At 34.4% G+C, this 16903-nt stretch overlaps 2 protein-coding genes across 2 annotated transcripts in view; both read left to right on the top strand.

The window, feature by feature from the left end:
• Positions 1–13577, top strand: part of LOC129049297 (ovostatin-like) — a 51750-nt gene extending 38173 nt beyond the window's left edge. Inside the window, exons 9-17 of the mRNA XM_063711976.1 lie at positions 316–474; positions 1387–1617; positions 5714–5774; positions 6328–6473; positions 6821–6970; positions 7688–7858; positions 8795–8891; positions 12458–12554; positions 12805–13577. Of these exons, the coding sequence (XP_063568046.1) occupies positions 316–474; positions 1387–1617; positions 5714–5774; positions 6328–6473; positions 6821–6970; positions 7688–7858; positions 8795–8891; positions 12458–12554; positions 12805–12847 (1155 nt within the window). The 3' untranslated portion in view covers positions 12848–13577. The remainder of the gene's footprint in view (positions 1–315; positions 475–1386; positions 1618–5713; positions 5775–6327; positions 6474–6820; positions 6971–7687; positions 7859–8794; positions 8892–12457; positions 12555–12804) is intronic.
• LOC129049296 (pregnancy zone protein-like) lies at positions 13475–16801 on the top strand. Its single transcript, XM_054527797.1, has 5 exons — positions 13475–13485; positions 13743–13971; positions 15517–15643; positions 16008–16126; positions 16644–16801. The coding sequence occupies exons 1-5, from the start codon at positions 13475–13477 to the stop codon at positions 16701–16703; spliced, it is 546 nt and encodes a 181-aa protein (XP_054383772.1). The 3' UTR covers positions 16704–16801.
• Positions 16802–16903: the final 102 nt, after the last annotated feature.

Genomic DNA, 16903 nt, shown 5'->3' with positions numbered 1-16903 from the left:
AGGTTGGGCACAGTAATAAATCATTCCAATTTGAGGGTTTCTGTAGCATTTTTATTATAAAAAATATTCAGGGTAGTTAATTATATGGGCCTGAGTTTTCAGAGATCTTCATGGGCAGGAGAAACAGAGTTTAGGCTCAATAGTGTATTAATGGTACATGTCATACACTCAACAGGAGTAGATGAAACCACACAGGAAGTGCATACACACCAAGGAGAGCGGGGATCCCCATGATAGAACCTTGGCAAATGCCATCAAAATGGATTCCCAAATTTACTACGTGCTTCAGAAATGTATTTTCTTCCTCTTGTACAGATTAAATTGCTTAATCCAGACAACTCTCCAATCCCAAATGAAGTTGTCCAGCTGCATCTGAAGGACAAAATTGTGGGAAACTACACCACTGATGTAAATGGCATCGCTCAGTTTTTCTTGGACACATCTACGTTTACATACCCAAATATCACTTTGAAAGTAAGTTAAACGAAAGGCAAGTAAAATAAAAACAAACAAGCAAACAAAAAACTGCACTGGCTAGCTAAGGTTTAGGTCTATGCGAAATTATATTTATGGAACAGAAATGAAAAGATACATCTTGGTGTAAATCTAGAGTACTGAAAAATGGTTAAATATTAAGAATATAGGCCCTATGAAAAGTAGGTTAAAAATTATTTTAAGAGTCCAGGGAAAAGACAGAAGGATAGCATACGTATTAAATTGTATAAAGGAGAATTAGCTGAAAATAAGCAACGCTTCACTTTTATTAAGGAAATAGAAAGAGAATTGTGTTTTTATAGAAGGAAATATTTGAGAAGCCCTGTAATCTATTACCTTGGAATAATGTAAATAATTTCTCTGGATATATTCAAGAGAGAAGTAAACTACTATCTGTAATAATTAAATATCAATCCTTCCTAGATATTTTTAAAGGACTCCTCAGACTTTTTGTGTTGATAATGGTAAATTACTATGGTCAGAGTAAACTCCTTGCTGTATTTCATAAAAACTTTTCCATCTTTCAGCAAAACTTCATATTATGTTATCAGTAGCAAGGTAAACTTTTGCACTCACAGGTTCTTCATATTATGGTGAGGGAGCTATAGCAATCTGCATGCTAGCAAAAGTATAATTATAGTAAAGAATACAGTAAAATATTTAATGTAATATTATTGAACTAGGACTTGAATAGACTAAATTGTAAAAACCATAGTGGTCACTCTAGAGTATAACCAGAAAATGGGGAATTGGGTTAGATTTAATGTAGAATGGCTATAAAACTTTCTTGTAGAGATAAAGCAGCATGACGATAAACCATCTTATCAAATATTCTTTCACTCATCCTTTCTCTTTATCCGAAAATACCCATAAATTTGATTTTTTGTCTAGGCAGCCTACAAGGCCAATGAAAATTGCCAGGCTTATGGCTGGGTGTTGCCTCAATACCCTCAGCCCGAGTACTTTGCATACCGATTTTACTCCAAGACTAATAGCTTCCTAAAGATTGTCCAAGAGATGGAAGAACTGAGATGCAACCAGCAGAAGAGGGTGCTAGTGCACTACATTCTCAATATGGAAAACTTTGAAGACAAAACCTACACAGCAAACTTCAATTATTTGGTATGAACTGAAAATATTCTTCTACAACCAAAATTGTTTCTTTTCTTTAAAACTTCTTTGAACCTAATGAAATCCCTGTACCTATATGCCACGAGGAAGCTCAAAGTAAACATAAATGATAAAACTTATATAACTGGTATCTATTTTTAAGAAAGGAAGGAAAAGGCCATGCCACCACAACCCATATGCACTCTTGTCATTCTCAGACCCTTTCTTCAGAGTTACCCATTTCTATTTGGACATTGCTGGGATCAAATCAGAGTTCTGATATGTACTAGCTTTGTGTTACTTTTTGAAAGCCACTTAAACCTCTAGAGAATCTTAATTTTTTGTAATATATTGTCTAATCATCAAGATAATTATTTAATAATACAAATAAAGCCCTTTGCCCAACTTCTGGCACACAAAAGATATTAAGTATTAGTTTGATTTTAATATATTGCTATTATGGATTATTTTACACTGTCTAAATGGATGCATGATACTTCATTGAGATTTATGAAGATGATATAAAATTAATGAAACATGAATTAATTCAATCAGCCAACACTTATTGAATGTTTTTCATATTCCAGGTGCTGTATTAGCAATTGTAACAATGGAAGAAATAGAAAAAGTATAACTGGGGACAAAACGTAAATTAGAATTACATAAGTGTTACAAATGAAACATGTATGGCCACTGAGGTGTCACAGAAAAATGAATGATTAACTCTAGCTAGAGTTTAGGACAGTGATTATCAGAGTATATTTCCTAGAGTAGCAGTATCAGCATCACCTGGGAATAATTTAGAAATTCTGGGAATAAGTGGCCGGGCGCGGTGGCTCACGCCTGTAATCCCAACACTTTGGGAGGCCGAGATGGGCGGATCACGAGGTCAGGAAATCGAGACCATCCTGGCTAACACGGTGAAACCGCGTCTCTACTAAAAATACAAAAAGAAATTAGCCGGGCATGGTGGCGGGTGCCTGTAGTCCCAGTTACTCAGGAGGCTGAGGCAGGAGAATGGCGTGAACCCAGGAGGCGGAGCTTGCAGTGAGCGGAGATGGTGCCAATGCACTCCAACCCGGGTGACAGAGCAAGACTCTGTCTCAAAAAAAAAAATTCTAGGAATAAGTTAGAAATCTTGTCCTCCAAAGCACATTAAAATTTGACAACCACTAGTTTAGGAAAAAGATATATGCCTATATATTTACATTTATATGTATATACATATTTTTAAGGAAAAAATACATAAAGAGAATATGCCTCAATAGGGTTTTGTAGGATGAATAGGAGTTTTCTGGATTAGAGGATATGAGAAACACATTTAAGCTTATTTTAGGAAATAATATAAGAGGTCAAAGATGCCTGAAGTGTATTGTTCTGAGAACTAAAGGTGTTTGAGTCTATCTACGTGAAGAATGAAAGTAGTACCACATGATTTCTCACATTTTGCAAACTTAGAATTCTGGAATAGTCTTCTGATACTTCTTTTTTTCATGCTATTTACTGCATCACCAATTTCTATCACTTTTTCGTTATATTATCTCTCGCGTTTTTTCTTTCCTTCATCATTTCCACAAACATTAAAATATTTCAAACCAGCAAGGTATGGACACCAAACCATCAGAAAAGGTATGAGTCATAATTCCACTGAAGCCCTTAGCTAAGCCAAGCATGGCTCATTTAGACTGGGGGCAAAGTGGTGGGACTGGGAGGAGCTGGTTGTGGAGGAGAGGTTCTGGGGAAGCAGGGAGGGGACTCTGGGGAGCTCAGGGAAGTGGCTCTTTACCAACCGGTACAGAAATCCTTCAACATGTCAACAATAATATTGCCATACTGGGGTGTGAGAAATACCAAGCATCCTTGGAGTGAGAAGCTGAACCTCTTTTTTTTAATTTTATTTATTTATTTATTTATTTATTTATTTATTTTGAGACAGAGTCTCGCTCAGTTGCCCAGGCTGAAGTGCAGTGGCTCGATCTCCGCTCTCTGCAAGCTCCGCCTCCTGGGTTCACGCCATTCTCCTGCCTCAGCCTCCCGAGTAGCTGGGACTACAGGCGCCCGCCACCACGCCCGGCTAATTTTTTTGTATTTTTTTAGTAGAGACGGGGTTTCACCGAGTTAGCCAGGATGGTCGCGATCTCCTGACCTTGTGATCCGCCCGCCTCGACCTCCCAAAGTGCTGGGATTACAGGGAAGCTGAACTTCTTAACTAGTTTTTATAAGGATACTCCCACATACCCCTGACTTTTGCCTTCTTCTTTTCTGGCCACACCTCTGATCGTCTTAATATCCAATACTTCCCAATCCAGAGCTGAGCCATTTTGCAGGTCTGTGGTGTGAACTGATTTACTTGTCATCAGCTTCCCTCTTGAAATAGCTTAGGTTTGCCCCGCTCTGGCTCCGATCTGATAAGGCCTTTACAATTACTTTACCTCATTTCCATTTTAAATGAGTCTCCTAATAGCCTTTTCCTTCCTCTCTGCCTCCTTCCTTCCTCCCTCCTTTTCTTTTTTCTTTATTTATTCTGGAAATCTAGAGTGATTTTTTAAAAAAGCAATTAGGATTATTTCACTCCCCTAATTGAAACACAGTTAATGACTGCCTATTTCTATTAAAACAAATACCAGACTCCTTTCTTTTGCCTGCAGGACTGTATCTGCTCTGCACCTGTGAAGCTCACCCGCTTCATTTTGCATCATTCTACACTCCAGCCTTCTTTATTGCAGACACAGAGGGCTTTCATTTTCTTGGACAAGCCATGTGCTTTTCTGGCTCAGAAGCCTCCCACAGGTTTTTCCTTCTACCCATAACAATCTTCGTTCCCATTTGCTACCACAGTTCCCAACCTGCCTGCACCTCATTTTCCGAGCTGATTCCTCCTCAGCATTCATCTCTTGGCTGAAATGAAACTTTCTTATCTCCTAGACAATTCAAGTCTTCTCCTATATATTCTTTCACAATAGGCTGGGTGGACTTTAATTCTGCCTAGCAGGGTACACATCACAGAGAGAACCCTCAATATCATATTTTAGAATGAATGGATAGAGGCTGAATTAATTTGATTCTCAGGCTTTCAATAATTAATTTGATACTCAGGCTTTTAAGCTTTTTTCTTACTTGTGTGACCTGACAAATATCAGTACCTCTGTGTTTCTCTTCAGTTTACTCATCTGTTACAAGAGCTGTCTTTCTGTTTTGAGAAGTCCGTGAGTTAATATAGCCAACAGTTCTAAGACCTCTCAGGCTCATTAAACTTTGAGCTTTATGCCTTTTTGCAAATGTTCTAGTTCCCAAAACAGTATCTTCCCACTAGTTGAGGCTCAGTTCTTTTTTTATGAACTAATAACCCACACTTGGCACTTCAGAGATTTAAAGCAATTTTAATATTCAGTGAAACATTAAACGGACTAGGAGTACCAGCTCCAGCAATTTCAAGCTGCAAGATCTTATGGAAGCTTTAAATTTTCTGCAAGTCTCAGCATCTTTTAAAATAATCTTCTAAAATTGTGATTTAAAAATTCAAGGACTTTGTACTAGATTTCAAGTCTCCAGCCTTTGTTTGCACTTTAGAGATCATAATAAAAGTCTGCTGATGTAAATTTGCACACAGTTGCTGATAAAGGTGAAGTGAGAGAAATTTTTTTCTGGAGCACCCCCAGCTTGCTACTTTATTTTATTTTCTTTAAATTTTGGGTGGAGATGGATGAACAGGCCTTGCTTATACCTTGCATATCAAACACACCTTTCAGAAAACCAAACACTGGGAGACTCTTAATGCCTTTGGGTAACTTTGTTTCAGTAAAGTAAATAAATTTAGATGTAATTCAGCATTTACAAATATGAATAAAAAGTTGTTTATTGGTCTTAGAAAACTGTTTTGGAATATGGAACATTAAATTGCTTTATAGCAAGTTTATCTGTGACTCCTAAATTCTCTTGAATATAGCTATTAGAGTCATATGCTTGTTTAGTGGTAACCTGAGTTTACTAGTAAACATGTCAATAGCATCGCTCAGACGAGAAAAGGAGGTAAATCACATTCGTTTATAATTAAATGAAATTTAGTTTCTATCCTCTAAACTTCATCATTATATTTTCATTTTCCTAGGTGATTTCAAAAGGTGTAATCATTCTTCATGGGCAACAGAAAATTGAGATCAATGAAAATGGTGAGGCCTCTAATTTTAGCATACAATTTAATACAAACAGAATGCTTTAATTGGGATATATTTTACATTTTTCTTTAAAAGTCACAGTCCTCCCATTTTAGGACTGTTCACTGCCCCCTAAACTACCCTTGGGGAACATGTAAAGACATGTGAATAGGCGCAATGCCAAATTAAAGATAATTACTTAATTAATAGTGTATTAATTATATTCCAAACACTGCTATAATGGGAAGGGGTCATTGGTCCTTCCCTTTCTTTCCCAGGAAAGACAGGTGAGTATTTTTACATTCAAACAAGAAGGGATTTTTAAAAAGAAACAAAAGTAAACTGAAGTTTGAGGTAATAAGAAATGTTCAACTATTTCTTTCTTTTATAATTTATGGAATAGTTTATGAACTCCTCCTAGAAATGCTTTATAAATTAAATTTGGTGGGTTGGGGCAGTCTCTTTGGCAGTGGGTAGGATGGCTACAAACTCAGTGGAGGGTTTCTGCAAGATGACAGTCAGCTATCTCACCAAAGCACTTTTTCAGTTTGAAATTTTCTTTTCACAGGGAGGAAGGGCATATTTTCCATTTCTATAGATGTTAGCCCTGAGTTAGCGCCCTCAGTAGATATGCTTGTCTATAGCTTGCACCCTGGAGGAGAAATGGTCACTGATAGCACCCAATTCCAAATTGAGAAATGCTTCGAAAATCAGGTAGGTGACAAAAATGATTCTTTTTTAATTTGGGGGAAAACTAAGGAGAACTTAAGAGAGTGTTGGGTTTAAACTCCCAACTTTTCATAGAATTGCAAAATGAAAAATAAAAGAAAGCTGTGGAGAAGTTAATATGTTGGATGATTGAAGAGTAGCAGGATTATGGCAGTCACTTTGGATGTTGTTCCAAATCCAGTTGTTCCTAATAATAATATTATCAGATGGGTAAAGCACAGAAAGCCCTATTAACTTATGTGTGTTTTTAAAAAAGTTAAGAGTAGTCTAAAAGATGATTCTTCTCATATGGCTTGCCATCCTTTTGCCCTTTTGTTTATTTTCATTTTCAGGTCAACTTAAATTTTTCTAAAGAAGAAAGTTTACCAGGATCCAATATCGATCTTCAAGTCTCGGCTGCTTCAAACTCTCTTTGTGCTCTTTGGGCTGTAGACCAGAGTGTATTGCTACTAAGGAATTATGGTCAGCTGTCAGCACAAACTGTGAGTGATTAAAACCACCTTTGTTTACCACCAACAGTATAGTTTTATGTCTTTACCTTTGGATAAAAACAGGATACCTTAAATAAACTAGAGGAGAAAGAAATTGTCCAGAGTTCCAGGCGTAAAATGTATTTTAGGTTAGAAATCATGTAAAATGACTCTACTCCAATTATACTAATTCTCTTATGGAAAAAATGAGCAACACTTTTAAAAATAAATAACAATTGCTAAAGGTCTACCATTTGACACTTGCTCTACTGAGTATTCCCGTATCTATTATTTAATTTTATTCTCATATTAATCAACCCTATAGAACTAATGCAGTATTCCCATTTTGATTAATGTCTAATCTTAGGCTCAGGGAGATTTAGTAAATTAACCGAGAACATTCTCTAACAATGTCGTTGAATGAGTCTTCAAAGAGTATTGAGCAGTGCCTTTATCTGGAATGTATTAAAATCCAGTTGAGCCTCATGGACTTTTTGTTAGTTTTAATGTGATTTAGCCAGGAATTATTTAACTGATTAAATAGTATTTCAAAGTTTTTACAGATCTAAGATCCTATACTTTCTCAATATGTGTTTATTTTGGTACAGGTATGATGACAGTTCTACATAGGCTATTCATAGGATTATATAGGTTATTTATATACTGCTTGTGGGGAAAAATGAATTGTTTTCTATAAAAAAATACAGTTGATTCTCTTCTACCATCTAGGTGTATAGTCAGCTATATTCCAGGGAACTACATGGCTATTATTTCAGAGGACTTAACTTAGAAGATGGCCTTAAAGTGCCGTGTCTTGAAGATAAACATATCCTTTATGATGGAATTTATTACACACCTGCATGGGCTGACTTTGGAAAAGATGGCTATGACCTTGTGAAGGTAAGGCAACTAAGTCTTAAAATGGTGAATATATGTGACAATATATAAATAAATAGAAATATTCATGGTGTGGGTTTTTAATCTCAGAATTCTTAAGAGTACAAATTTACAATTAGTACTAATGTCTGAGAAATAATATCTCAAAGAATGTTATAATAGCAAAAAGACTTAATAAAGTTCTTATATTATAGTTATAATTATATAATAGTTATAATATTATAAAGTTATAATAGTTATTCTATATAGTTATAATAAATTATAAAGTTATAGTATATTTTTTAAAGTTGTATTAATATAATTTCATTTAAAAGTTATAAAGTTATAATTATAAAGTTATAAGGTTATAATGTTATAACAAGGTTGAGTTATAAGGTTATTAGAACTTCATTATAAAACTATAATAATATTTTAAATAACTAATAATATTATAATATTAGGAAAAGAACTAATATGTGAGGGAATTATCAGCTTTCCTGACATAATGTTATGTACATTATATACTGGTGTCTAATATAAATCCCCATTTTGCTCCTACGTCTACCCTCAAATTTGATTTCTACTATTTTAAAGTATTCTACTGTATTTAAAGTGTTTATAAGTGAGATACTATCCCTAGTTCAATAAAAATGCCAAATTCAAAGTAGTGAAAGTATAGTGGGGTATGATATGAGATGTCTTTTTTTGTCCTCTCTTATTTAAAGGTTTTCATCAACAGCTCTTAATTAGGAAAATAGAGCAAAAGCCATTAGAATTAGAGAAACTAAGGAACTCAAAGACTTGAAATTTAGGAAATGTCAGTGAAGTATCTCTAAATATATGACAATTAGAGATGGAGAAATAAATAAGTGGAAATTGAAAATATACATAGAACAAAAAACCAGTCCAGACTGCTAGTCTATGTTGTTATGTAATCTAAAATTGATTTTATCTTAAAAGGCAATGGGATTAAAGATTTTTACCAACTCTCACCTCCGGAAACCAGTATTGTGCAAGGATTCTAACCATCTTGACTATACTGATTACATAACCTTAGGTAAGTCACAGTATAACGCGAAGGGCAGGTGACAGGTTATAATCTCTTAATGCTTTTAAACTGATTGGAAAAAGAGGGGAGGTGATTATTTTCTTTTGCTTTGTCTTTTAATTCATTTAATGTGCCTGTCATATCAGATGTTAGAAATACAGTGAGAATAATGCAGGTAAATCTTTATACTCATGAAGTTTACATTGAATTTGGGATGCAGACAATATACAAATGGCTGCATATTGTCATTTGTATATTTCTTGTGTTGCTGTAAAGAAATACTTGAGGCTGGGTAATTTACAAAAAAATAGGGGCCAGGTGCGGTGGTTCACGCCTGTAATCCCAGCACTTTGGCAGGCTGAGGCAGGCAGATCACCTGAGGTCAGGAGTTCGAGACCAGCCTGGCTAACATGGTGAAACCCTGTTTCTACTAAAAATACAAAAAATTAGCAAGTTGTAGTGGTGCGCGCCTCTAATCCCAGCTACTCGGGAGGCTGAAGCAGAAGAATCGCTTGAACCCAGGAGGCAGAGGTTGCAGTGAGCCAAGATTGTGCCATTGCACTCCAGCTTGGGCAACAAGAGCGAAACTCCGTTTCAAAAAGAAAAAAAAAAAAAGAAAGAAAATAGGTTAAATTGGCTCACGGTTTTGCAGGCTGTACAGCAAACATGGATGCTGGCATCTGCTCGGTTTCTGGGGAGGCCTCAGAAAACTTATAGTCATGGTGAAAGACAAGGGGGAGCAAGTGTCTCACGTGGCCAGTATGGGGGCAAGAAGAGGAGAGGCGTCACACACTTTTAAACAATCAGATCTCACAAGAAGTCACTCACCATTGCAAGAACAGCACCAAGCAATGAAGGATCTGCCCCCATGACCCAAACACTTCCTGCCAGGCCCTACCTCCAACACTGGGGATAACATTTCAACATGAGATTTGAGGGGACAAATACTCAAACTATATCAATGGCATAATTTCAGATGGTAATAAGTGCTCTGATAGTTAATTTCTCCTGAATTATTGCTACATACCAAGCAACATTCTAAGCATTTTACAAATGTCAACCCATTTATTCATCACAGTCTGTAGATTAGAAGCTATTATCTGCAATTTATCAATGAGAAAAATGAAGCTTAGGCAGGTTAAGTAACTTGCCCAATGCAACAGATGCTAAATAACAGAGATGGGATTATAATCCAGATGTTCTGATCCCAAGGTCCATGTTTCTCTATCGTGAGTTACTATCTCTCAAAGAACTACTGTAAGGAAAATAAAACAAGATAAAGGAAAAGAGCAGAACATCAGGACGCTATTTTAAATAAGATACTCAGAGAAAACCTCTATGAAGTGACCTTCAATCAGAAACCTGATCAAAGACTGTACAGAAAAGCCCAGTAATATTTAAAAATAGGCAAAAAATATAAAGAGATGATACAAAAAAGGGGAACCAAATAGATAAGAATGGTATGGAGAAATATTTAACTTCACTAATAATCAGAAAAAAATTTAAATGAACATCAAGAAGCCAGTTAACACATCTGCCAATGGTGAAAAGAAAGAAAATTCAAATGGTAATTGTTATTCAAACGAGGCAAACGAGAGCACTGTATATACTACTGGTGGGATTATAAGGTGGTACAGACATTGTGTGGGGTCTCATAGTCCTTAAATTAATAGGCATATACCTTCAAACACAGCAATTAAACTTCTTGGCATAAACATTCAAACACAGCAATTAAACTTCTTGGCATAAACACCAAGGCCTACAACTCAAGTCCATACGAGGAGATGCACGCTATGTAATATTTGGTGCATTCTTGGTTGTACCAGCATGGAATGAAAACAACCTAGGTGACCATAACTAAAGGGATGGATTAAGTAACATGTGGTAAATACAGGCTATGGAGTATTGGGAAGCACTAAGAAATAACATAAGTAAATTTTAAGAATGAAGTTTTAAGTGGGAAAAGTAAGAAACATAGTAATATCTAAATTATAAAATTATTTATATGAGTTTAAAGTAAACATACTAAGCAAAATTACGTATTGAAAAATTTATACAGTTCCAGGATATATACAAAATACATTAGAGTGCTAGAAAATGGAGGGGAGGGATGCTTCAGGAAGAGGGCGGCAAATAATATTTAAATATTATATGTATTATATATTTGTATATATAATTTGTATTTGTATAACTTGTATATATAATTTGTATATATAATTGTATATATAATATATTAAATTTTTATGTATAATATATAAGATATATTAAATAAAATATTTTATATAATAAATTTTTTATAATTTATATAATGATAATTCATAATTTATATAATAAATTTTATATAATAAAATATATTTTACATTACATTTTTAAATATATAATATATAATACATATTATACTTTTGTTTATTGATAAATATAAAGATAGGTGAAAATTAGGAAAAATAAATCAACACAGATCATTGTCTGTATACAAGGTTATTCCTAAAACCAGCAAATAACTAATAGCTTTAGCTAGCACTGATTTGCAGTAGTCTTGAACAAATCCAATAGGCCAATATTAAGTGCCGAAACTGTGCAGCCCAATTGTGATTGAGACCAGAAATATACCATTACACCTCTACACATGAATGGGGGCTGGGACTGTGGAATGGCTGCAGGCCCACAGCCAAAACTGGAAATAAAGAATCATAAGGCTGTTGCAATTTAAAGTTTACCCATGCAACCTCCTATTGAATAAGTTCTCACATTGAAGCCTTATAGACCTCTAAGCAATATTTATATTTTGAAAGACTATGAAAGATGGTACACAAACAGTAACTCAAGGAATTTACATTGGAGGCTAAATGGGAAACTGAGTAATAAGAAAAATAAATTAAAATGAGCGTTGTATTATTGAGATATTCAGATGAAGTGGGAATTGGTGGTAGAGGTCAAAGGGAAAGTTGATTTTATTTTTAATCTTTTAATTATTTTATAGGATAGTGTATTTTCATATTACTTGTGTAATGTATTTTTAGGTACAATATAACAAAATATCACTGATAGATTATTTTAGGGATGAATAATATATAATATCTTAATTTTTAATAAACATCTGTGAAATATTCATATATTATTCACCAAACATAAGACATACCTAAATAGACTCTTAAAGCTTTGTCAAAGATTATTTGAAGATTGAATGAGTTTATATATGTAAAAGGCATTTTTGCTCATGACTGAGAAATAGCAATAATTCAATAAATGATGGCTACTATTATTATTAAATCTTGTCCTCAAAACATAACTTCATTTGCTAGAAGTTAAATCTGCCTTTTTAGATATGAAATAGCTAATTATTTTGTATGTTGCTTTGCCTTTCTCCAGATAAAATTTTACTTTTTTATTTTAAAGTTTTATTTTATTTTTAATTGATAGATAACTATATTTATGAGGTATAATGTGATGTTTCAATACATTTATGTATTGTGAAATGATCACATCATGCTAATTAGCATTTCCATTAGTTCAAATACTTATAATTTTTTTTGTGGTGATAACATTCTTATAGATATTTCTTTATATTCGTATAGAGGCTTATACAAGTTCAGAAAGCAAGAGTGAATTTTATGGTGAAACTCTGAGAAAATCATTTCCTGAAACTTGGGTTTGGAATCTTATTACAACTGAGTGAGTATTTTAATTGCGTTTTTCTTCATTTAATTTTTCTTTTTATCTGAGTGAAAGACAATATTCATATTTGCCAGCCTTATGGAAATAAATATGTGCCCAAGACTGAAAACTAAGAGAGTGTCAAAAATTCTGCAGAGCCTGTGATAGGATTCTAACTTCTCTTTTTTCTTCCTTTCACTTTCTCCTTTTATTTTTTCCTTATTTCTTTGTCTTACTCTATTATGTTTTATCACTTATTTTTTATAAGAACTTGGATGTTGTTGGAAGGAAAGTTGTATGGGAGACTATAAAGCAGACTGAAATTTTTGCTGTATGACATGATGAACATAATACTCAACAAATACATATGGAGGTAAGGGAGAAAGGAGAAAGAGGAGAAAAGAAAATGTAAAAGAGGAAGAAAAACGGAAATAAGAGGAGGAAGAAGAGGAGGAAAGGAGGTTGGAAAAAAATAAATTTCTAAGTAGGTGCCATAAAAATTTCAAGTATAAGGCTAATGTGCACACTTTAAACTTAAAAACTGTATTATATGGCTCAAGTTTCTATACTTATCAGTAAAGTTGGATAAATGTGATAGCAATGACTTATAAGTAAACTAAACTTAAACAAATTGCTAATTTAGATATTCTGAGTAAATTAAGTGAGTCATTAATTCATGTCTCCTGCTCACTCAAATGTGTCCAAATATTTTGGTGTTAAAGACCACTCGTAGTGTCTACTGATAACGAAAGACAGAAATGCACAGAGATGAAAGTATCTTTCTCAGTGTTTTATAAGAAAGTAAAAGATTAATGCCCATGTCAAGTATTTTAGTAGTTCATAATTTTTCAGGGTTTATAAGAAAAGACATAGTATTGTAAAATTTAAAATAAAATTAAAAGATGAGATCTCAAAATTAAGAAACAGTAGAGTCAAAGATGACTCAAAGGTAAGGAAAGCTAACGCACTGGACACAAAAGCTTAATGTTGAGCTTCTTTACAGATAAGGTATAATATGGAGCAAAACAGAGGAAGAATGGGATAAAAAAAAAAAAAGAGAGAGAGAATTTGCCTATTGTAGTTTAGCAGACCATCGAACCATCAAAAGAAGAAATGTAAAGTTCCAAGGAAGTGGAGTGATCTAATTATACATGTGTTATACGGTGACAGCTTCTCTCTGAATCTGTATGCTATCTCTTTTATTAGCTCCTCAGGAGCAGCCAACCTTAGGCTTACTGTTCCGGATACCATTACACAATGGAAAGCCAGTGGATTCTGCATGAATGAGAAAGCTGGATTTGGCCTCTCCCCAACTGTCTCCATGACAGCTTTTCAGCCCTTCTTTGTGGATCTCACTCTGCCCTATTCGGTGGTTCGAGGAGAAGCATTCACTCTGAAGGCCAATGTCTTCAACTATCTGAAGAGCTGTATTCAGGTACCAGCTCTTCTTAGTAAATAGCAAGTTCTTCCCTATGTAAATTATCTTCAAATATCAGTTGCCTGATGCTCAGAACTTGGTAAGAACTTGTCTTTCCTTCCTAAGTTTTTAAAAAACATTAACAAGCTCTACCAACCACTAAATGTGTGGTTTAGATGTATAAATTATTATATCTAGGTGGCTGGCTGAACATAAAAGAACTTAAGACAAGCTCTATGGTGTAAGCTGCTTTTTATTATTGTGTGTGAGGGGAGGGTGGGTGGAAATGATTGGATGAAGAGATCCCTAGAACTTTTGATTCTTCAACATATTCAATAATTTTATGTATAAGACCCTTTTGAAGCCAAAGGACTTGTGAATAATTACACTGGATATTATCAAATTAGATTTTAAGTTTGATTACCTTTCACCTTTGGGATACATGAGAATATGCAAATACATGACAGTTTAGGGGTTTCATAGGCTTTTGAGAGCTGATCAATAGCTGTGGAAAAAAACCCAGCAATTTCACAACAGAAAAAACGCAAACATTTCTATGTGGGTTTATATCTTGGTTTTTACACTGTCTAGTTCTGTTGCTTTGAACAAGGTACTAACCTCCATCAGCCTCAGTGTATCTGGTGTAAAATGCTGTTAGTAATACATATTTGGCTGGGTCCTTATGAGAATTGAATGAAGTAATGTAAACCACAAGCCTTACACAATACACTGCAAATAATGGGCATTCACGTTTGTTTCCCATCTCTTTAACTTTTACCAAAATAACAAATTTCAACTAGATCTATAATAATAATGTGGCCTTTGATTGTTGCATTAGCTCATCTCTTTCAATGGTTTTCAATATGGTATGATCCCCAAACCCAACCTTTTGTTGACATCCAATTATTTGGTGAGCATCAGTAGAGAGTAGTGACAAAATGATATATCCAAAGTGCCAAGTAATAGACCTAATCAACATATTTTACTTCAAGTGATACTGTTTACTTAAAAGAAAAAATCAAGCAGGCAGACCTATTCAGTTTATTAGGAAGCTATTTTTTAGGAAAAAATAAAAATACATTTTTTCATATTCAGGAAAGTTTGTTTTTGCTTCCTTGTTAGTAAAGTTTTATTTGTGAGCCTGAGTTGTGATGCAGTCTTCTAGAAGCTTTGTATCTGTTATTTGCCGTAGCACATACGACTGTGAACTATAGATGACAATGGCCTCAATTTACAGAAAAGAAAAAGAAAACAGGCTCCCAAGAGCTTATGATAATTTGGCGAACCCAGATTGGTCAAAACATCTGCTTATTCCGCTGTAGTTCTGTAAAGTAATGCATTATTACATAAGACCTAAGTACTGGTTTTTCAGAGTAATTAGTCACTAAGTGCTAAAGGTCAAATTATAACTCTGTAGCAAGACTTTGAAGGTCTCATGGTTTGGAAAATATGAAAGGTGGGGAACTTCCTTTCTAACTTCTCAGACATGCATGACTATGCTATGTTTATGTATGGAAAAGATTAAATACTTTTTCTCTCTCTTTCCTTATCTGGCCCTCATAGGTTAATACTGTACTGAAAGCATCCAGTGTTTACCAAGCCAGACTTCTCTCAACTGAACATGAAAATATTTGTATATGTGGCAATGAAAAAAAATCCTTTACTTGGCTGGTTACCCCCCAAACACTGGGTAAGATTTGCAGTTATTATATGTTTTTACATCCCTTTGTAAATCCCCCTAAGAGCTCATGTCGGACTATTTCCCTATGATAGGCAATTTACCCATTACTTACCACTACCGCTTATCCATTCTTCCGTTCCTTATGACAGTACTTCTCTTTCACAACCCAAGACCAGTATGCCTGGGGACAGGGGTGGGGAGTTGGAATCAAGTCTTGACTTCAAGAGTTTTTATTTTCCAGGTCATATTTTATTCTCTCCTCTGTCAAATATCAATTATTTTAACAATTTACCTCAACATAGAGTTCAAAATGATTTCTGCCTCTTTGTATCTTCATTCAAATAACTGCCATTTACATTTTCTGCCACTTAAGGTACAGTCAACCTCACTGTCACTGCTGAAACCCTGCAAAATAGTGGCTGCAGGAATGGGTCATCCACAGCTCCAGACATTGGCTGGAGGGATACACTGATCAAACCCTTGCTGGTAGAGGTATGACCTCAAAGTAAAACTTATGGGCCTTGAGGAAAACAATCTGTCTGTATTTCAAAGATTTATCTCCATTAAGAAGTGTGAAGTATAGCTTTCAGAGCTCATGGAAAGAGGAGTGAACCACTTATCCAAAGATAAAACACAGTATTTCAATCAAATATTTGGAAAAGAAGGCCAGAGACAGACATTTCATCCACTTATGCAAAGAATATTTAAAATCAACTGTATAATATTCTTGAAATAGAGGGAAAGAATTTTGGAGCCTGAAGGATCTTTTCGAAAATCCTTGATTTTCATTTTAGTAACACAGCTTATTGTATAGCATGCAAAATCAAATGGTTCACTTCTGCATTATCTTGGGCTTAATAATTCATAGATTCACTATCTGGAGTAAATTTTGAAGGTGATCTGTTCTATTTAGGCATTATTATTAATTTATGAATATGCTGAATATTCAGAATGTTGTTGATATGTGAAATTAATCATGACTACTTTCTTTTCTTCTTCCAACAATTAGTCTGAAGGTATTGAAAAGGAGATGACACAGGGCTCACTTATTTGTACAAATGGCAAGTAGACACCTTTACATGGTTTTGCTGACATGGTAATATTGAATGAAACTTTTATTTGTCTTTGTTTTAGAATGAAGGGTTTTATTATTTATCTTCTCAGAACATGGCTACTGGGAAAGATTAAATTACTTTCAAGTAATAAAACTTAATAATTCCACAAGCCAAAGCAAATTTTAAACTTTTAGTTCTTCCTTATTGACTGTTC

Source organism: Pongo abelii, chromosome 10 (assembly GCF_028885655.2).
Source record: "Pongo abelii isolate AG06213 chromosome 10, NHGRI_mPonAbe1-v2.0_pri, whole genome shotgun sequence".
Taxonomy (NCBI): Eukaryota; Metazoa; Chordata; class Mammalia; order Primates; family Hominidae; genus Pongo; species Pongo abelii.
Note: the sequence above shows the minus strand (reverse complement) of the source record. Positions and strands in the feature narration are given on the sequence as shown.

Excerpts from the sequence above, each read along its gene's own strand:
- LOC129049296 (XM_054527797.1), top strand. Across the intron at positions 15,644-16,007 it reads GGTTACCCCCCAAACACTGG|GTACAGTCAACCTCACTGTC; the intron begins GTAAGATTTGCA and ends CTGCCACTTAAG. Across the intron at positions 16,127-16,643 it reads TCAAACCCTTGCTGGTAGAG|TCTGAAGGTATTGAAAAGGA; the intron begins GTATGACCTCAA and ends TCCAACAATTAG.